The sequence below is a fragment of the Portunus trituberculatus genome, chromosome 40, assembly GCF_017591435.1.
Source record: "Portunus trituberculatus isolate SZX2019 chromosome 40, ASM1759143v1, whole genome shotgun sequence".
NCBI classification, from domain to species: domain Eukaryota; kingdom Metazoa; phylum Arthropoda; class Malacostraca; order Decapoda; family Portunidae; genus Portunus; species Portunus trituberculatus.
In genome coordinates, this window is record NC_059294.1 from 17816692 (window position 1) to 17838454 (window position 21763).

General features: G+C 41.3%; 1 protein-coding gene across 1 annotated transcript in view; it reads right to left on the bottom strand.

Moving 5' to 3' along the window:
* Positions 1-21763, bottom strand: part of LOC123515961 (gonadotropin-releasing hormone receptor-like) — a 485178-nt gene that overhangs the window by 51576 nt on the left and 411839 nt on the right. The window contains exon 7 of the mRNA XM_045274910.1: positions 1077-1203. Within this exon, the coding sequence (XP_045130845.1) occupies positions 1077-1203 (127 nt within the window). The remainder of the gene's footprint in view (positions 1-1076; positions 1204-21763) is intronic.

The window sequence follows — 21763 nt, forward strand, 5'->3', positions numbered from 1 at the left end:
TTTCATTATCATCAGAGAGAGAGAGAGAGAGAGAGAGAGAGAGAGAGAGAGAGAGAGAGAGAGAGAGAGAGAGAGAGAGAAAGCGCATCGTACCACAGCCTTGTAACTTCCCTCAACTGTGGGTAGGTGAAGGCCCGGGTATAATTGACAGCAGGAGGTGGCGGCGATAGTGACGGGATGGGAAGCACAACACTAATAAAACTTACTTGAGCTGCCACGAGTATATATTTGCAAGGCTAGAGATTGAATGCGCCTTGTTTTGTGACTCATAAGTGACACGTGGATGTAATGATGACAGTACGATTGGTTATGTAATAGTAGCAGTAACAGTACGTCTGGTCATGTTATGTGGAGGTTGAATTTTAATAGTTTATGTATATGAGTTGGAAGAACAGGCAATACCAGTATAATTGGCTATGCATTTAACTAAGGGTTCAAAGTAGGTACAATTAGGAAGAAAATAATGTGAAGACTAAAGGAGGCATAAGATACCGTACTTGGATCGTATTCTGAAACACTTACTTCGCACATTCACTACCTTAAAAATGTTCTTGCTGATGTTATACAGATGTTAAATGTGTTCTTATGATGTTAGTGGCGTATTAACAAGATTTCTACATTATTAACAGAAGAAAAATCAAGTCTAATAATTTCTGTAGAGTTTGGAATTAATCGTAGTGAATTAGCTAAGTATTTCTGGACGTGAATAAGTACTTATATTCTTGAACCATTCATGATATCTTTACTAATACATCGTTTCATGCACTTTCTATTTACCCACTTTTCATCTACATGTGCGAAGGAATAAACTGCACTACCATCTATTGGAACCACTTGATATGAGACAGACTAAAGAGAAAAACACTAATTATACACTGTTCTCTCACATCAATTCACCTTCTGAGGATTGCTACTTTCTCCACACCAGAAACACCTTACACCTCTTGATATAAACACACAATAGACACTCATCCATTTTCCTAATACCTCTTCATAAATAAAAAAAAAATCCTTCTGACATTTTCTACTACTTTCAACACCTCAACTAAAGCACCACACGCAGACGCATTACTCACCACAGACTGATGACAACGTAGGGAGTCCAGCATATGAAGAAGGCAAGGACGATGCTGACAGTCATCTTGATGGTCCTGGCGCGAGCTCTGCCCAGGTAACCGAGACTGGAGCGCCGGATGGTGGAGTCTGTGACAGGGAAAGGTGAGTGTGTGAGGTGCTGGCTTAGTTGACAAGCGTGGAAAGGAGAGAAGAGGAGGGGAGATGAGAGAAGAAGGAGAAGAGAAGAGAACAGGGGAGGAGGTGAGAGGAGAGAGAAAGATGTAAAACAAAAAAAAAGAGATTGAGAGGACATCGAAATGAAGGAAGAAGAAGGAGAGAAGGACAAGGAGATGTAATGAAGAGAGATGGTGACAAATATGAATGATGGAGATGGAAAGCATGAAGGAACAAGAGAAAAAGGAGAGAGAGAGAGAGAGAGAGAGAGAGAGAGAGAGAGAGAGAGAGAGAGAGAGAGAGAGAGAGAGAGAGAGAGAGAGAGAGAGAGAGAGAGAGAGAGAGAGAGTTCATAACACCTCCCAGAATATTTGAAAGAGAAATACACTGGAAATCGCTCTTTACTCTGTAAATCTGACTTACATATCAATAAGATATAAAAACAAATGGTAGAGAGTAAAATCTTCCTAGCGGAATATACATGTATCAAATTGAAAACTTTTCTTATAATATAAATGATAATAAAAAGTTGCTGTGATTTTTTTTTTTCAATTTAGTGACGCCTTTACTATGTCCAACACAAGAGTTACAATTAACATTTTATTTTCGCGACAGTCACTGTCAATACCAAGGTGTTGCAGCTCAATCAGTTAAGCTTGCTCTTTCTCCGTTTATTTATTTCTTTTGTTACTTCAGTAACGAAAAAAAAGAAAGAAAAGATAATTTTAGTTTTCTATAACCATGATCGTAACATTTAGATTTTTAGTTTATATTGATTTGGTTATTCTTTCATCCATTTCACGTATAAAATCTCGTATTCATTGCGTGTTTCTGTTTTTTCGTCTTCTCTACGACCTGAATTCTTTCATGAAAAGGGCGTCTTTCCTAGAAAACTAACTACATTTAGTTTTTTTTTTTTTCAGATCAAATAACATTCTTATTCTATTTTCTCATGCTTGTGCCATTTACACACAAAAAATATATTAGAAGCTTAACATAAATACTCGTACCACTGACACATAATCTCTTCTTATCCTTATTTCTTCATATTCTTGTTATTAATGATGATGGAACACTACGATTTCAGATCTCAGATGTTACCTTATGTGAACCAAATACCCTTTACCCTCATTATTACAATCTCATCATACTCTTGGGTATTCATGTCTTTATTATTGAAGAAGAGGCAAAGCGCACTGTTTCTCGCTCTGTCCTTAATTAAGAGCGCTAAACGTAAACACAACTCCGTCCTTCCTGTTTCCTTTCTACCACAATGATCCTATTTTCTACCTGCGGAGCTCTTCAAAATTAATTAGCAGCTTCAGTAATGATGCCTTTCGCTACAGGTTTTTTTTCATTAAACGTAATGACTCTATGATACAAGTAGAGAGAAGGAAAATGAGTAAAAAAGGAAGAAGAAAGGAAAGGAGAGAAGAGGAGAGAAGATGAGAAGATGAGACGAGAGGCGAGGCGAGCCGAGGCGAGGCGAGGCGAGAGAGAGAGAGAGAGAGAGAGAGAGAGAGAGAGAGAGAGAGAGAGAGAGAGAGAGAGAGAGAGAGAGAGAGATCAGAGAAAGGAAAGAACGATGATAGGAACGTGCAGAGACACACACCACGCATCTCATCCCTTTGGTAACCTGAGCTATACATTAACTGCTGATTTGCATCTGTAAGCAGAGCGAGGCGTTGACGGGAGAGAGAGAGAGAGAGAGAGAGAGAGAGAGAGAGAGAGAGAGAGAGAGAGAGAGAGAAAGTCACTTCAGAAATACATTACATTATCCCTGTGATTCTGTAATGGAGGTTTAAATGTTCTCTCTCTCTCTCTCTCTCTCTCTCAAGTGTTATTGTGAAAGTTTGATATATTAACAAAATCTCACTCAATAATAGTGTTATTTTCAGAGCTGTGTGTTCAAAAGACATACTAGTTAATGAAGTAAGTGTAAATTAGCAGAAAGGTGGACGTATGATGGAGAAATACAAGCTGCGTTGTCTTGAGTTTACGAGAGAGAGAGAGAGAGAGAGAGAGAGAGAGAGAGAGAGAGAGAGAGAGAGAGAGAGAGAGAGAGAGAGAGAGAGAGAAAGCGACGCTGTCCCTCCCTCATATTACCATTAACTCAGGAGGAGCTAATAGACACCTACCGAAACGATCATTTTCTCCCAGCGAGTTCTAGTAATAACAATAGTTCAGGGGGTGCTGTGAACTCGCCGTTAAAGCTAGTTGTGATCTCGCTGAACGTTTCCCTTTGTGTCTCACAACTCAAAGGGATAGCCACAATCTACCCTCTAAAGACAACTCTCCTACTTCTCATAAAACTTTATTGCACTTACTCCATATCCAGCCTCGGAGTCCCCTTCTAGGGAGGGGACCAGAAATGTCCCCAGGTCGGACTGCCATTTCGCTGGCGACCCAAAATGTCCTGACATCTCCCTCAACTTTTCTCCATTAACTTCTGCAACTTTCGCGGTCTTAGATCTAATTTTCAATATGTAGAACACCACCTCTCCTCTACTAAACCTCATCTTCTTTTCCTCACCGAAACACAGCTGTCTGAGGCAACTGACAGTAGCCCATATTCTGTTCCCCTCCTACTTTCTCTATCCTCATTTTCGTTCCAAAGCTGGATGTTGTGTCTATGTGCGCAACGACTTAACTTGCTCACGTGCCCATACTCTTGAATCTTCTAAGTTTTACCATTTGGCTTAGACTCAACAGTCAATCTCTAACTAAATTTATCTGTGCTGTCTATCTCTCCTCGAACTCCTCTGTTTATAGTAAATTCTTTGACTATTTAACTTCCAAAGTGGAGCACATTCTGTCCCTCTACCCTTTCGTGAGATCTCCATCCTTGGAGATTTCAATGTTCACCACCAGCTTTGGCTTTCCTCTCCTTCATTGACCATCCTGGTGAACTAGCCTTCAACTTTGCTATCCTCCATGACCTAGAGCAACTGGTGCAACACCCTACTCGTATTCCTGACCGTCTTGGAGATACGCCCAACATTCTTGATCTCTTCCTTACCTCTAATCCTTCTGCTTATGCTGTTACCCTATCTTCTCCGTTGGGCTCCTCCGATCACAATCTCATTTCTGTATCTTGTCCTATTTCTCCAATCCTCCTCAGGATCCCCAAAGCGGAGGTGCCTCTGGCGTTTTGCCTCTGCCAGTTGGGGGACCTGAGGAGGTATTATGCTGATTTTCCCTGGAATGATTACTGTTTCCGTGTCAGAGACCCATCTCTGTGTGCTGAACGCATAACAGAGGTGATAGTGTCTGGCATGGAGGCGTACATTCCTCATTCTTTTCTCAACCTAAACCTTCTAAACCTTGGTTTAACACAGCCTGTTCTCGTGCTATACATGATAGAGAGGTTGCCTACAGAAGGTATTTGAGCCTTTATCCTAAAACTCATGCACTTTATATTTCTGCCTGGAATCATGCCAAGTCTGTTCTTCAACTTGCCAAACACTCCTTCATAAATAGAAAATGTCAAAAACTTTCAAACTCTAACTCACTTCGTGACTTCTGGCATCTAGCCCAATAACTTTACTTCTACATTTTTCCCTCCTTTATTTCATCCTGATGGCACCACTGCCATCTCTTCTGTCTCTAAAGCTGAACTCTTCTCTCAAACCTTTGCTCACAACTCTACCTTGGATGATTCTGGGCTTGTCCTTCCCTCTCTTCCTCCCTCTGACTATTTCATGTCTTCAATCCTTCGTAATGATGTTTTCCATGCCCTCTCTGTCCTAAACTCTTGGAAGGCTTATGGACCTGATGGGGTCCCTCCTATTGTTCTCAAAAGCTGCGCTTCCGTGCTTGCACCTTGCCTGGCCAAATTCTTTCAACTTTGTCTGTCAACTTGTACCTTTCCTTTTTGCTGAAAGTTTGCCTACATTCAGCCTGTTCCTGAAAAGGGTTACCGTTCTAAACCCTCAAAATACCCCCCTATTGCTTTAATCTATTGCTTGTCTAAAGTTTCTGAATCTATCTTCAATAGGAAGATTCTTAAACATCTTTCACTACACAATTCATTTGTCGAGTGGTTTAGAGTTACCTACATGTCACCATGATACCCAGGTTCTAGGTGGTTACACCCAAGATGAGCTTGGGTGGCCTGTGCCATATGGGCCAGCGCTAATAAGTGAGTACCACTATAAATAAAATTGCCTGTGCCACTAATGGGCGGAAGCTGAACAGCGCTTCCTGCACACTCTTCAAGTGAGCCTACTGGCGCTATAGGCTTTAACGTAAAGAAAAAAGAAAAGAAAAGAAAAGAATTTATCTGATCGTCAGTATGGCTTCCGTCAAGGTCACTCTACTGGTGATCTTCTGGCTTTCCTTACTGTGTCTTGGTCATCCCCACAACGTGGCAACTCTCACCTCTCTCATCCTCTTAACCCAGGCCAAGCACTTCCCTCACAGGTTATTCAGAGCTGATCCACGAGACCAACCGTGGTTCAGCTACAGGTGCCGGCAAGCTGCTGACAAAAAATACAAGACTTGGATCCTTCTGAAGTGCCAACTAACAACATTCCACAAAGCACAGCACCGCGTTGCCTGCAAGGCCTTGTTGATTATGGCCACCAGGGCAAGGAGATGGGAAACAAGTCTACGCAGGAAGCTCGCCAGCAATGAAATGGATCCTAAGCAGTGGTGGTTTCTGGTGAAGCAGTGACAGAGCGATGTTACGCAGGAGAGGATCTCGCTCCTCATAACAGCCGCTGGCAACCTGGTGGTGGCCAACCAAGACAAAGCAGAACTCCTGGCTGCACATTTTAGTGACAAAATGACCACCAACAAACCTGACCATCAACTGCTACACCTCACCCGACTGTGTGACAAAATCCTAGGTCGCCTGATGGTCAGTGAGGATGCAGTGGCTAGCCACCTGCGTAGCATTAACACCAAAAAGGCACCTGGCCCAGGCAACGTCTCTCCATCCCTACTTAAACACTGCGCGGAGGAGCTCACAAGGCCACTCACTAGCATCTTCCAGCAGTGTATACACACCAGCATCTGGTCCAACAAAAGGAAAGGAGGCTCGGGTCCCCTCTGTACACAAAAAAACAGGATAAAGGGGACCCTACAAACTACCGCCCCATCTCTCTCCTGTCAGCTGTCAGCAAAATCCTGGAGAAGATCATTGCTGAGCAGCTAACCTGTCACCTGGAGGAGAACCACCTGATTTCCACACGGCAACACTGGTTCAGAAAGGTGCGCTCCGTCTTCGACATGCTCCTCCTTTTCACTTAAACCTCCACGACGCACTCCATGCTGGCCGCCTCTCCCTCGTCATCGCCCTTGACATCGACCACGTGTGGCACAGAGGACTTCCGGCTAAGTTTGAGCAGCTCGGCATCACGGGACAATTACTGGAGCTATTCTCAAGCTACCTGCAAGGCTGGAGTCTGAGAGTGGTGATGAGTGGGTGCACCTTGACCACGCAACCGGGAGGCCTCCGTTCCACAGGGCTCGATCTTGGGCCCCATCCTGTGTAACGTGTACTTTAGTGACTTCCTTCAGAACCTCTCATCAGCGTCGGCCGATGCAGATGATGCCACCCTCTCACACAGCTATAGCAGAGAGGAGGCAGTGAACATGATTGATGCCACCAACCGCCAGATTGGTGACATGGCCTGGGGCAGACAGTGGCAAGTCAAGTTTGCTGCTGAAAAATCCAGCCCTTGGTCAGCTCACGTTCACGGGAGAATGCCAAACAGATGGAAGGCCAGTTAAAGTTTGGAGAAGACACCCTTGCCTTCAAGGACTCCATCAACATCCTGAAGGTGGAGGTAGACACCAAACTTAGCTTTGACCGCCACCTGGAAAGCGTGGCATGCAAAGCCTCCTGAGAGTGACACTCCTGCGCCGAGTGTGACATCTACTTGACGCCAAGGGCCTCATGACGCTGTACAAGGCGCAGGTGAGGCCCCATCATGGAGGACAATCCCCTCATTTGGATGTACAGTGCCCAGTCCCATCTCTCCCTGCTGGACAAGGTGCAGCGGCAAGCTGAATGCTTCATCCTGGGCGCCAGTGGTCACGGACAGGAACTCCACACCACACAGCAGCAGCAGCAGCAGCAGCGACCGCGTCTGGAGCACCGCAGGCGAGTGGCGACTCTCACGGTGCTGCACAAAGCACAGCTGCAGCAAACACCTCATTTTACGGAGCTTCGGTTCCGGTGGAGGAGTGTGCGCACTACAAGAACGGTAGTGTCCAACATCTTCCTCAAGGTGCTGAGATGCTATTCAGTAAAGTGCCAGCTTGTTTTCTCCCACTACACCAGGGTGTTGTGGAACGCTTTCACCTCTACAGTGGACGTCACCATAATGTCCGCCCAGCAAGTGAAGTGTGCCGCCCACACCTGGCTTCGTACACGCCCGCCTGATATTGAGCAGGGTAATGATTAAATCACCTGACAGTGACAGTGCCTAGAAAGTGTAGAAAAGAATAATAATGTACCTGACAGTGACGATGTAGTTTAGAAATGGTGTAACAGTGTGCCTGATAGTGACAGTGCCTGTTAGTGATGAGGGAGGTACGAATAACTGATAGCGATAGCGAAGTGACTCCTTCGCTCACAAGCCGTCCGGAGGAGTAGCTTTGAAATGAATGAGCGTCAATATACATTTTTAGTTATAGACCTAAGCTCCCTATTGTATTGTAGTGTTCATAATGTTTAAATAAGAGAGAGAGAGAGAGAGAGAGAGAGAGAGAGAGAGAGAGAGAGAGAGAGAGAGAGAGAGAGAGAGAGAGAGAGAGAGAGAGAGAGAGAGAGAGAGAGAGAGAGAGAGAGAGAGAGTGTGAGTCAAGTGGTGAATCATAAATAGTAAGTTTTCCAGGTCTTGGTAAATTTCCCTTGGCGAACATTCCATTCACTTGATCTCTCCCTCGCAAGAAAGAAAAAAGAAACATCCTATGGTGAAATTAGGTTATGCTGTGTAGGGTGGACTTTATTATGTGGGTGGTACCTTCAATGAGGGCTTCAATAATGGAATTATCAGACAAGCGCAAGGAATTTGAAGTAGCAAAGCTTCTCGATGAGTTTGAAAATTTATGAGCCAATATAATACCATGAACATTACGACAGTCAAAACGGGATAACAGCAGCTGGCACAAATTACTTATTATGCACGCATTTCTACTAGTAACTGAAAATTATGTAGCATTATTTTTGCCAGACAGTGACAGTCCTAGTCATTACTAAAAAACGAGGTATTCAAGACCAATAACCATCATTATATCAAACTGGAACTCTCTTAAACCAATGAAGCTTCAACTAAGCCTCGCTGGGATAATCTCAACAGGTCAAGTAACCGCGTTGAAATAATTAGAGATCATACAACAATCTGAAACTCTCCATGTTTTCTGTATTTCCTACTTCTTATGACATGAAGAGCTTCAGAAGATAAGTATCTAGAAGTCTTATAAACTAGACTAGAAGACTTTTTCGGCTCTTGTTATTAATTCTCGAAGTTACGGTGTTTTTATATTTTTTTATTCTTTGCTACTACTTCAAAACAAACAATCCTAAGGCTCCAATTATAACTATATTAAAATAAAATCTGCTAATCATCACCATAACAATTTTACTGAATGAAACTGAACTCAGAATATTTCCTTCCTCTCGCTTATGTTTGATACTTGGAAAGCCACGTGTAGGCTTGAAGACTTTATGCAGCTTTTCTTATTATTTTATGATATATATTTTTAGTGAATTCAATATCTGACCAAACAGTTCTTTTCACCACACCGCAAGGCTTACCACACACTCTGGAACCTTCACCTTCACGCCACAGGGAAGGATGACCCACTGAGAGCCTCCCTCTCGCCCCCTGCCGTGAGCAGGAGATTCTCTCAGCAGTATTGAAAAAAAAAAAAAAAAAAATGATGATTAGGTGAAAGTCTCGAGGGAAGATGCAAGCCTTCAGTGAACGCTGTGGGGTTCTGGCGAGTTTCATCTACGTCTTCTAGCAAGCTTCGATAGAAATAGTGGCTATAATCTTGATGGTGACTTATGGGTGTATAGAGCAATGACCAGACGACCAGAAATACAAAGGACTATAATAAAACAACTGCAAGATTTCATGATCCTAACGTGGTTGTTTGGAGGAACTAAGTATTGATTATAACATATAATAAAAAAGATAATGAAACACTATATGCGAAGGACGAAGAGGAGGAGGAAGAGGAGGAGGAGGAAAAAAGAAATAGGCTCATTGCTATTTTTAGAGTCCTTTGTATCAACAATAACAAGAGCAACAACCACAACAGGAACAGCGACAAAAAGAAAAAAAAAAAACAATGTTGCCAACGATAATGATGCCAACGATGAGGAAGATGATAAGGGGGAATATGAGAAGGAAAGCAACGGTAAGGAGTAGGATAACAATTAAACTACTGGCGCCTCTCGCAGTCCCGCCACGCCTCGGTCGTCGCTCTCTCGCATAGTAATGACATTTTACGGCAATATGAAGACAAGGATGAGGTTAATATTAGGTTAACAGTGTGTGTGTGTGTGTGTGTGTGTGTGTGTGTGTGTGTGTGTGTGTGTGTGTGTGTGTAGTTGAGAGTGCCATGACATATAATATTTTATGGAGAGGGAAAAGCTGGCCAGGAGCAACAGAAAACAGAAAAAAAGCCCTTTTAGAATGCCAGTCTCCGTGCAGGTCTGAGAGACTTAACCAAAACAAGAGGTATGTATATATATATATATATATATATATATATATATATATATATATATATATATATATATATATATATATATATATATATATATATATATATTATATTTATTTATTTATTTATTTATTCATTTATCTATATATTACGCAAGAGGGAAAACCGGCAAAGGCCACAAAATATTAGAAAAAAATGACCACTAGAGATGCAGGTTCCCGAAAAGATTTGGAAGAATTAGACAAAAGCCAGGAATAAATGTCTTGAAACCACCTTTTTAAAAGAAGTTAAGTCATAGGAATATGGATATATAGAAGCAGGCAGGGAATTCAAGAGTTAACCAGTGAAAGGTATGAATAATTGAGAATACTGGTTAACTCTTGTACTAGAGGGTTGGACAGAATAAGGATGAGAGGAAGAAGAAAATCTTGTGCAGCGAGGCCGCAGGAGGGGAGGCATGCAGTTAGCAAGATCAGTAGAGTAGTTAACATGTAAATAGTGATAAAAGATGGAAAGAGATGCAACATTTCGGCGGTGAAAGAGGCTGAAGACTTAAAGCTTTTGATTCCACCCTATCTAATAAAGCTGTATGAATGGAAACCCCCAAAACATGCGAAGAGTACTCCATACAAGGACGGATAAGGGCCTTGTACAGAGTTAGCAGTTAGGGGGGCGAGAAAAACTGGGGGAGACGCCGCAGAACGCCTAACTTCATAGAAGCTGTCTTAACAAGAGATGAGATGTGAAGTTTCCAGTTAAGATTATGAGTAAAGGACAGACTGAGGATATTCATTGTGGAAGAGGGAGACAGTTGAGTGTCATTGAAGAAGAGGAGATAGTTGCATGGAAGGTTGTGTCGAGTTGATAGATGGAGGAATTGAGTTTTGAGGCATTGAAAACTACTAGATTTTCTCTGCCCCAATCGGAAATCTTAGAAAGATCAGAAGTCAGGCGTTCTGTGGCGTCCCTGCGTGATCTGTTGACTTCCTGAAGGGTTGGTCGTCTCTGAAAGAACGTGGAAAGATGTAGGGTGGTATCATCAGCGTAGGAGTGGATAGGGCAAGAAGTTTGGTTAAGAAGGTCATTAATGAATAATAGAAAGAGAGTGGGTGACAGGACAGAACCCTGAGGAACACCACTGTTAATAGATTTAGGAGAAGAACAGTGGCCGTCTACCACAGCAGCAATAGAACGGTCGGAAAGGAAACTTGAGATAAAGTTGCAGAGAGAAGGATAGAAACCGTAGGAGGGCAGTTTTGAAATCAAAGCTTTATGCCAGACTCTATCAAAAGCTTTTGATATGTCTAACGCAACAGCAAAAGTTTCACCGAAATCTCTAAAAGAGGATGACCAAGACTCAGTAAGGAAAGCCAGAAGATCACCAGTAGAGCGACCTTGACGGAAGCCATACTGGCGATCAGACAGAAGATTGTGAAGTGACAGATGTTTGAGAATCTTCCTATTCAGGATAGATTCAAAAACTTTAGACAAGCAAGAGATTAAAGCTATAGGACTGTAGTTTGAGGATTAGAACGGTCACCCTTTTTAGGAACAGGCTGAATGTAGGCAAACTTCCAGCAAGAAGGAAAGGTAGAAGTCGATAGACAAAGTTGAAAGAGTTTGGCCAGGCAAGGTGCAAGCACGGAAGCACAGTTTTTGAGAACAATAGGAGGGACCCCATCAGGTCCATAAGCCTTCCGAGGGTTTAGGCCAGCGAGGGCATGGAAAACATCATTACGAAGAATTTTGATTGTAGACATGAAATAGTCAGAGGGAGGAGGAGAGGAGGACAAGCCCAGAATCATCCAAGGTGGAGTTGTGAGCAAAGGTTTGAGAGAAGAGTTCAGCTTTAGAGACAGAAGAGATGGCAGTGGTGCCATCAGGATGAAATAAAGGAGGAAAGATGAAGAAGTAAAGTTATTGGAGATGTTTTTGGCCAGATGCCAGAAGTCACGAGGGAGTTTGAGTTTGAAAGATTTTGACATTTTCTATTTATGAAAGAGTGTTTGGCAAGTTGAAGAACAGACTTGGCATGATTCCGGGCAGAAATATAAAGTGCATGAGATTCAGGAGATGGAAGGCTCAAGTACCTTTTGTGGGCAACCTCTCTATCATGTATAGCACGAGAACAGGCTGTGTTAAACCAAGGTTTAGAAGGTTTAGGTTGAGAAAAGAATGAGGAATGTACGCCTCCATGCCAGACACTATCACCTCTGTTATGCGTTCAGCACAAAGAGATGGGTCTCTGACACGGAAGCAGTAATCATTCCAGGAAAATCAGCATAATACCTCCTCAGGTCCCCCAACTGGCAGAGGCAAAACGCCAGAGGCACCTCCGCTTTGGGGATCCTGAGGAGGATTGGAGAAATAGGACAAGATACAGAAATGAGATTGTGATCGGAGGAGCCCAACGGAGAAGATAGGGTAACAGCATAAGCAGAAGGATTAGAGGTGAGGAAGAGATCAAGAATGTTGGGCGTATCTCCAAGACGGTCAGGGATACGAGTAGGGTGTTGCACAAATTGCTCTAGGTCATGAAGGAAAGCAAAGTTGAAGGCTAGTTCATCAGGATGGTCAGTGAAGGAGAGGAAAGCCAAAGCTGGTGGCGAACATTAAAATCTCCAAGGATGGAGATCTCCACGAAAGGGTAGAGGGACAGAATGTGTTCCACCTTTCAGTTAAATAGTCAAAGAATTTTCTATAGTCAGAGTAGTTAGGGAAGAGATAGACAGCACAGATAAATTAAGTTAGAAAGTGACTGTTGAGTCTAAGCTAGATGGTGGAAAACTTGGAAGATTCAAGAGAATGGGCAGGAGAACAAGTTAAGCCGTTGTGCACATAGACGCACCATCCAGCTTTGGAATGAAAATGAGAATAGAGAAAATAAGAGGGAACAGAGAAGGGGCTACCATCAGTTGCCTTAGAGAGTTGTGTTGCGGTGAGGAAAAGAAGATGAGGCTTAGTAGAGGAGAGGTGGTGTTCTACAGATTCAAAATTAGATCTAAGACCGCGAATGTTGCAGAAGTTAATGAAGAAAAGATCGAGGGAGGTGTCAAGACATTTTGGATCACCAATGAGAGAATAGTTCGACCTGGGGACATATCTGGTTCCGTCATCAGATGGGGACTCCGAGGCTGGATTTGGAGTTGCCATTTTCTTATTTTGAATTTCAAGTGAATGGTGTGTATGTAGTAAGTGCATGTAGTTTTGTGAGAAGAAGGGAAATTGTCTTTAGAAGGCAGGCTATGATTGCCCTCTTCAGTCGTGAGACATAAAGGGAAACGTTCAGCGAGACCACAACTAACTTTAATGGAAACTTCACAGCACCCCCTGAACTAGTGCTGTTAGACCTCACTGGGAGTAAATAATCGTTCCGTTAGGTGTCTACTACCTCTTCCTTTTATATATATATATATATATATATATATATATATATATATATATATATATATATATATATATATATATATATATATATATATATATATATATATATATATATATATATATATAGTTTGTCCGTCACCCCGTCTACACATCACATATTTTCAAGGTAATAATATTAACTCTAATAAAAAATTTCCATTTTATACCGCAGTCTTGCAGACTCCAAGTTAGGAAGGACCAAACATTAATAAAGTCATGTCAGAAGTTCTTATGACCTTTTACGAGGTCATGTAAAATGCTTTCAGAACATCATAAAGTGATCAATATATTTCATCAAAGCGTGCATTATTTACCCGCAAAAGAAACTTTAGTCATCAAACTCCGGAGATAAGATTTCCTTCTTGTAATAAAGTTTTAGTCAAGTATCTCCTTGTACATTAGACTCGCTGGTAAGAACTGGAGGCGATGGTGATGGAGTAATGACAGCACGGCAAAGACTCAAAGCCAACAATAACACAATTAACGTTACATCCCAGATGAAGACTCAGTTTTCATAAACAACTCCGTTTAAATAAAATATATCCCCAATATTTCTATTTTCCTAAACCCTAAACGGACGGAAAGACAATATATATAGAGCAAGGAAGAAGTAAGTCTAGGAAGTTACTCGACTTGCAATCGTGAATATGTTTACGAATAGCTAGGCAAACACTGACAGATACACATGAAAGTCCTGGATAGCGACGTAAACACACTACTGCAATATATCGGTCCTTGCATTACGTTTCTATCGAGTATTCCAATAAGCACCACGCAGGAAAATATTTCACATGAAATAAAAACTTTCCCTCTTCTTCCTTGCTTTCAGGAGACGTCCCCAACTGTACTAGAACTATGTGTGCAATTTCCTCCTGCTATCTGGATCGTTTTCAGATGACCGTTAGGCAGTTAACGTAAAGGTCATCTTTTTACCCTTTCGCCGTGTCTCTGGTGCATTGTACGAGTCTAGTCCATTTGTGTACCATTGCATCTTCTTCTGTGAGTTCCATGGTTTGTAAAAAGATAACATAAAGAACTATTTTACCAAACATTTCAGCGCCTTGTCTCGACTAATCTTAATCGAGTAGAACTGAAGATATTGGCGACTTCAAGGATGTTTCCATTGTTCTTGTGACATCTTAATTAGGGTATTACACTAGCAAGGATGAGAGATCAGCAGACAGTTGTGAAAGTTATTGGAGTTTTCAAAGATTTAATTATTTCAGAGATAGTTTGATGATGATTTTACACTACTAAAATGAAGAAAAACACAAATTTCCTATTTTCAAATCCCAGGTAGAGTTTCTTCATTCCCGAAAAAAAGTCAGTTTCTCCGTCAAATCGCCTGCACACCACATAAAGGTAGAAATATAAACTTTAATAAAACTAAATGCCCTATTTATCACTTCTATATTCTTTAAAATAGTGCTTGTGAAAGAAAAAAAGAATGCAGTTCATATCTTGATAAGATTTAAGAAAGCCTATTATTACTTAAAAACACGATAAAGACTGAAGTGAAGTGAACCAAATCGAAAAAAACTTTGGGCACGTGATCAGATGGTGTGAGGGCGTTAAGATCCCAGAGAAGGAAAGAAGGAATTTTTTTTTTTTCACGCAAGAGGGAAACTGGCCAAGGGCAATATAAAATGAAAAAAAAGCCCACTTAAAATGGAAGTATCCTAAAAGATTTGTAGAGAATTAGCCGAACGACATGGACAAATGCCTTGAAACCTCCCTCTTAAAAGAAATCAAATCGTAGGAAGATGGAAATACAGAAGCAGGCAGGGAGTTTCAGAGTTTACCAGAGAAAGGTATGAATATTCGATTGAGAATACTGGTTAACTCTTGTATTCGAGAGTTGGACAGAATAGGAATGAGATGAAGAAGAAAGCCTTGTGCAGCGAGGCCGCAGGAGTAGGGTAGGAAAGCAGTTAGCAAGATCAGTAGAACAGTTAGCATGAAAATAGCGATAAAAGATAGAAAGAGATGCAACATTCCGGGCGTGAGAAAGAGGCTGAAGACAGTTAATCAGAGGAGGGGAGCTGATGAGACGAAAAGCTTTTGATTCCATCCTAACTAATAAAACTGTGTGAGTGGAACCACCCAAAACATTTGAAGAGTACTCCATACAAACCCGGATAATGCCCTTGTACAGAGTTAACAGTTGGAGGAGCGAGAAAACTGGCGGAGACGCCTCATAATGCCTAACTTCATAGAAGCTGTTTTAACAAGAGATGAGATGTGAAAACTCCAGTTAAGATTATGAGTAGAGGACAGACCGAGAATATTCAGTGTAGAAGAAAGAGACATTTCAGTGTCATTGAAGAAGAGGGGATAGTTATCTGGAAGGATGTGTCGAGTTGATAGATGGAGGAATTGAGTTTTTGAGGCATTGAACACTATTAAGTTTTCTCTGCCCCAGTCACAAATCTTAGAAAGATCAGAAGTCAGGTGTTCTGTGGCGTCCGTCCTTGATCTGATGACTTCCTGAAGGGTTGGTCGTCTCTGAAAGGACGTGGTGGTATTATCAGCGTAGGAGTGGATAGGGCAAGAAGTTTGGTTAAGAAGATTAATGAATAATAGAAAGAGAGTGGGTGACAAGACAACCCTGAGGAACACCACCGATAGTAAATTTAGGAGAAGAACAGTGGCCGTCTACCACGGCTGCAATAGAAAGGTCGGAAAGGAAACCTGAGATAAAGTTGCAGAAGGAAAGATAAAAACCCTGGGGGGGCAGTTTTGAAAACAAAGCTTTGAGCCAGACTCTGTCAAAAACTTTTGATATATCTAACGCGACAACAAAAGTTTCACCGAAATCTCTAAAAGAGGATGACCAAGACTCAGTAAGGAACGCCAAAAGATCACCACTAGAGCGACCTTGACGGAAGCCATACTGGTAATTAGATAGAAGATTGTGAAGTGACAAATGTTTAAGAATCTTCCTATTGAGAATAGATCCAAAGCTTTAGACAAGCAAGAGATTAAAGCTATAGGACGGTAGTTTGACGATTAGAACGGTGACCCTTTTAAGGAACAGGCTGAATGTAGGCAAACTTCCAGAAAGAAGGAAAGGCAGATGTCAATAAACATAGTTGAAAGAGTTTGGCCAGGCAAGGTGCAAGCACGGAAGCACAGTTTTTGAGAATAATAAGAGGGACCCCATCAGGTCCGTCTACTATTGTTTACTATTTATCTTATACGGCAATATATTACAAAGGAAAAGTTGATAGAAAAACTCAGACTATAATAAGAGTACTATTATATTCTCTTTTACTTCATCTATAGAACACATGTATATGAAATTTGAGAACTTCGATAATTTTCCCTACCACTTTTCTCTTTATGTGTCTCGTTCGTATCCATTTTCAAAGAGTGGAAAGATGAATTGCAAAGCAACATTTGAACCTACGTGCTACATAAGCTCATACACTAGGAGACAAATAGGTCAGGAGACAGATAGATAGATAGATGGAGAGATACACAGATATCTTATTGATTACAAAACATACTGTACATCATAATTCCACACACACACACACACACACACACACACACACACACACACACACACACACACACACACACACACTCCTAGTATATAAATGCCTTCTCCATATGCGCTGATACGACTCAATTAGATACAACGTTTTTCTTACTTTTTTCGGCAATTCTTCACGAAGAACGGAGTGGCCAATATTGTCCTGCTAATGGGGCACTGTAACACCTGCTGCCACCACTACATCACCAGGCGGAAGGGCTCTCTCTCTCTCTCTCTCTCTCTCTCTCTCTCTCTCTCTCTCTCTCTCTCTCTCTCTGTCGCAAACAACCGCAAAAACACGTTTTCCCTTTTTCCAATACCTTTTCCGCCGCTGGACCCACTCCCAAGATTTACCAACGCGCAGGCTGCATGATAAAGGTGGTCTCCTTGGGATATCATGACTGCCTCTTATGCTCGTCACACTCAAAGCAGAATGAATCTTTCTCTTCGCCTGGTTTTCACGTTCCTACCGTTATGTTTTGGGGTATACGTTTCTATGGCTCACAGACATTTTCATTCCTCAGTTCTTCGACTCTGTTTAGTGACGACTGTATTGGTAGGTCGGAACTGGATGAAACAAAAAGAAGAGAAAAAAAAAAGATGGATAATGATAGGCTTTATCATGTATTGTCTCACCACCACAATCCACTCATTTGTCTTACCTGTCCTATCAGTGATGAGTTTGTGTTAATGCCTTGCACGGATTTTCATAAAAGGAGCAACAAAACACACCAGGAAGTAACTTGATCCACTTCCTTTTATTCTTATATAATCTTTTCGTTCTTAAATTTTTTGGGAGAACAGAAAGCTAAGCTGTCTTTGATTATTTTCCTTCACTATATTTCTTTGTAACCTAGTCTCTTTGACACCTAAAAAAAAAAGAAATCCTTTTACTCAAACATTCCCACTATATTTTCTTTTTTTTCTTTACTTAGGTTTAAACTTTAAGCAATAACGTTTGACAAAATTATACAATTATACTGTAACCATGACATTAGACCATCGTTTTCTAAGCTAAACTAATCACCTTCCAATCTTAGCTGCTCTTTTTTATGGGTATCTATTGAGGAAGCTCCAGGAGATGTATCCTATTACTCTAAGTGTTAAAGTGAAAATTGCTTCCAGGACTGATCTCGAAAGCCATGCCAGGACACACGGGCTTGATGAAAGACACGGAAGTGAAAAGAGAGGCGAGGCGAGGAGCACGTGTGTGGATCTCGTTTCACTTTCCCTTTGAAAAAACAGTATTGTCCGCTCCAGTCTATATTCTTTAACAAAGATTGAGAGAGAGAGAGAGAGAGAGAGAGAGAGAGAGAGAGAGAGAGAGAGAGAGAGAGAGAGAGAGAGAGAGAGAGAGAGAGAGAGAGAGAGAGAGAGAGAGAGAGAGAGAGAGAGAGAGAGAGAGAGAGAGAGAGAGAGAGAGAGAGAGAGAGAGAGAGAGAGAGAGAGAGAGAGAGAGAGAGAGAGAGAGAGAGAGAGAGAGAGAGAGAGAGAGAGAGAATAGTTTGGTCTCATTCAACTCTCACCGACAACCGTTTAGGAGATGGTGCACGAATATAGGAAGGCAGTTTCTGGGATTAGGGTCAATTTTGTCTTGAATTGAAGACGTGGGGATAGGGAGAACACCGCATACATAAGAAGGAAGAGAAACAGGAAGATGAGAAGGAGGAGGAAAGGGTTTTTAGTAACACATGAAAGATATAAAAACGTGAAAGACGCCCAACACTTCCCTACCAGCGTGACCACCTGCCCAGGTCTTGTTCTCATTGAAGCGACGCGCCATGAAGACTTTGGAGAGCATGTGATAGGTCTGTGTGTCTTTCCCTCTCTCTGAGTCTTCTTTACCTGCTTGGATCTCTCTCTCTCTCTCTCTCTCTCTCTCTCTCTCTCTCTCTCTCTCTCTCTCTCTCTCTCTCTCTCTCTCTCTCTCTCTCTCTCTCTCCTTTCTGAATGGCCTGTACGTATTGGGACAGGAGAGCGAGGAAAGAGAGCTTGTGGAAAAGCATTTACATTTTGTCATGTCTTATTTCGTTTCCATATTTGTATTTCCGTTCTTTATTCTTTCTTCCATTATTTTATCTGTATAATTAACCTTGTGTCCCTTTTCTGTTATTTATACTTCATCTTATCACATTCCTTTCCTTTTTTTCTTTTATTTCAACATAATTTATGCTTTTTTACTCACTCTCTCTCTCTCTCTCTCTCTCTCTCTCTCTCTCTCTCTCTGCTATTAGTATCTTCAATCTTTTTTATTATTGTTTACTTATTTATTTTTCTTGTCCAACCATCTTTGTTTAATTACTTCTCAGGGTCAGAGTAACGCTGCCGTGTTGAGTCAGCTTCCTTGACGAGCATAGCGGCAGTTCCCAGTCTGGGATCCCCTTGCTTCAGAGGATTCTTGGAAGTCGTAAAGTTTTCAAAATAGAAAGTTTTTCTTTTCTTTTTAAGAAATGGTAAAAAATCCTTTTATCTGAAGAATCTCGGATCGATCTATTCTACGTTATTACAGCAAACTTTCATCATACGTACATAAGACTAGACAGTCAAATTAAAATTCTTAGAGCGAGAAAAAGACAAAACTTAAAATTGTGTATAATTATTCATATTCTGGGTGACCAGATGATCACTCAAGAAAAACTTCAAGCTATAGATGGTAAGAAAAAAAAATTCTTGAGATACTCTTTTGTAATATATTGTTCAGTGTTTTGGAATGCTTAGTGCCTCTGTATCGCTATTCAGGGCAACAGCGAGTCCATGAGCTTATAAAAAAAGTTCCAAATCATTGACAAAAATACCAACGCTCTATTTTCTTCCCTTGTCATATTATCACAAGTCACGTCAGCACAGGTATGATGCGCTTCCATAATAACAATACTGATTTTCAATTTGCTGGCGAAGCCAAGATGATTTTATACACTTATCTTTCGCCCCACCAACTCGTGGCTCAGGCGACTCCAATTGGAGTGCAGGGAAGACCTTTATACGAATTTGCTTGTTGCTTGATTGAGAGACTTGTGTTTTGCTGAGGGCGCTCATTCTACCTAGCTAATGACAGGAGCGAGCGGAGCCTCAGAGTCGTGATGGCAGGGGTGCCTCACTGCTCAGCCTCATTATTGCCCACTAGGGGGCTCGTCAACCTTAACTCCACTGCCTTCCTGCCTCCTGCTGCTGCTGCTGCTGGTGCGACTCAGTGTTCTCTAAATCCTACTGTTCCTCTTCTGTCTGTTGTTATTAACCTGCAGGTATTGGAAGGGAAAGTCAAGGAAGCATTCAGTGACTGAAGAAATTGTAGCCACCAGAGCCACCCTTGTTCATTTGATTTCATATTTTATCTGGTATTATCTCGTTTTCCTAAGTAGTGACCCCTGGCTTTGGAAGCACGCACTAGCACACTTTGCTAGTTACGGCAACGCACCTCACTTCATCTCCCTAATGACATTATTTCACCTGCACCGCTTCTGGTAACAAGAACGTATTCGCCATGGCCTCATCATTACATCCATACCTTTCTTCGGCTTCACTTTCCACATCCTTGACGCTACGATTAAATGTGGAAAACTGAAAATATTAATTTCCTGTGTACCGATACCCGTATGCTGCACATCTCGGCGGAGGGCGTGCTAATTAAATAACTGGAACTGACGTAAGCAGCGAACAGGATATCATGCTATTTGATTTACGAATCGGTATCTTTAAACACACTGCTCTCACATCAAAAATATTCTTAAAGGGTACAAATGATTCTAAGTGGATTCATATACTGCACGTGAGTCTTGTACCGACGGTACATACATATTATGTCTTTTAAAACTATCAATATAACTATTGAAACACACTAGAAATTTACATATAAGCGTCCACAAGATCCTGATAATATGATTCAAAATCAGACGCCGAAAACTATGAGAATACAAACACTAATAAACCAGACTTCAACTTTCATGCGCCACTACAAGGTTATTACTCTACGACGCGTCACCCACACGAGGAAGGCTATCAAATAGAAGCAAAATGAGAGCCTCCTTTCTTCCTCTAATGTAAACCACACTCAAAAGTTAAGAATTCTACCTCATTTTTTACACTTAACTAATGGTTTATTTTCTCATAACTATGATACACAACATAAAAAAAATCAGTGGCTCATCTAGTCGTTCGAGGGAAAGATTAAACTTTTATCTTCTCAGACAACGATCATGTCGAAGTTTTCGCCATACGGTTGATTAATGCGTTGCTTATGTTCATTTAGAGGAAAGGTTTGCGTTCATTCAGAAGAAAGTAAGTCGAAGTCGCTTGTGAAAAACTGTGTATACTATATAACATAATTTTCAAAATAAAAAACGTGAACGATTCTATCACTTTTTAACACTTCATTGATAGTTTCTTTTCTTGAACTACAATAAACCAATGAAAACATTTGTTGACATTAAGAAAAAACTAGGGCACGTTTATTGCACGAAACCAAACAAAAATTAAACACTTAATTAATGATTTAATTCCTTGTAATCACATTATCGTTTGCTCAAAACCCAATGAATTTATTGCTTCCCTTAAAGATATGATGGCGTGAAAAACATCCCCCCAAAAACATAAGGGAATAATATTTAAGACAAACACGCAGTTAAGGACCCACGTTATTACCTGCGCTGATTAATGGATTGTTTACGAATGATTCCCACACTCCACCTTTAAAGCGCAAGGGTTTAGTGGCTAATTTATGAGAAGGTGATCTGGCAAAAAATCGTATCTGAAAAAAGAATTACTTCATATTTTCATCCTAATGCTGTTGTGGTCCGTCCTTGTTAGTTACCACCCCCCAAAAAACGAAGAAAAAATAGTCTGCTTTAACACACAAAAGACTTAATAGGAGGCTCATTTTATCCAGGT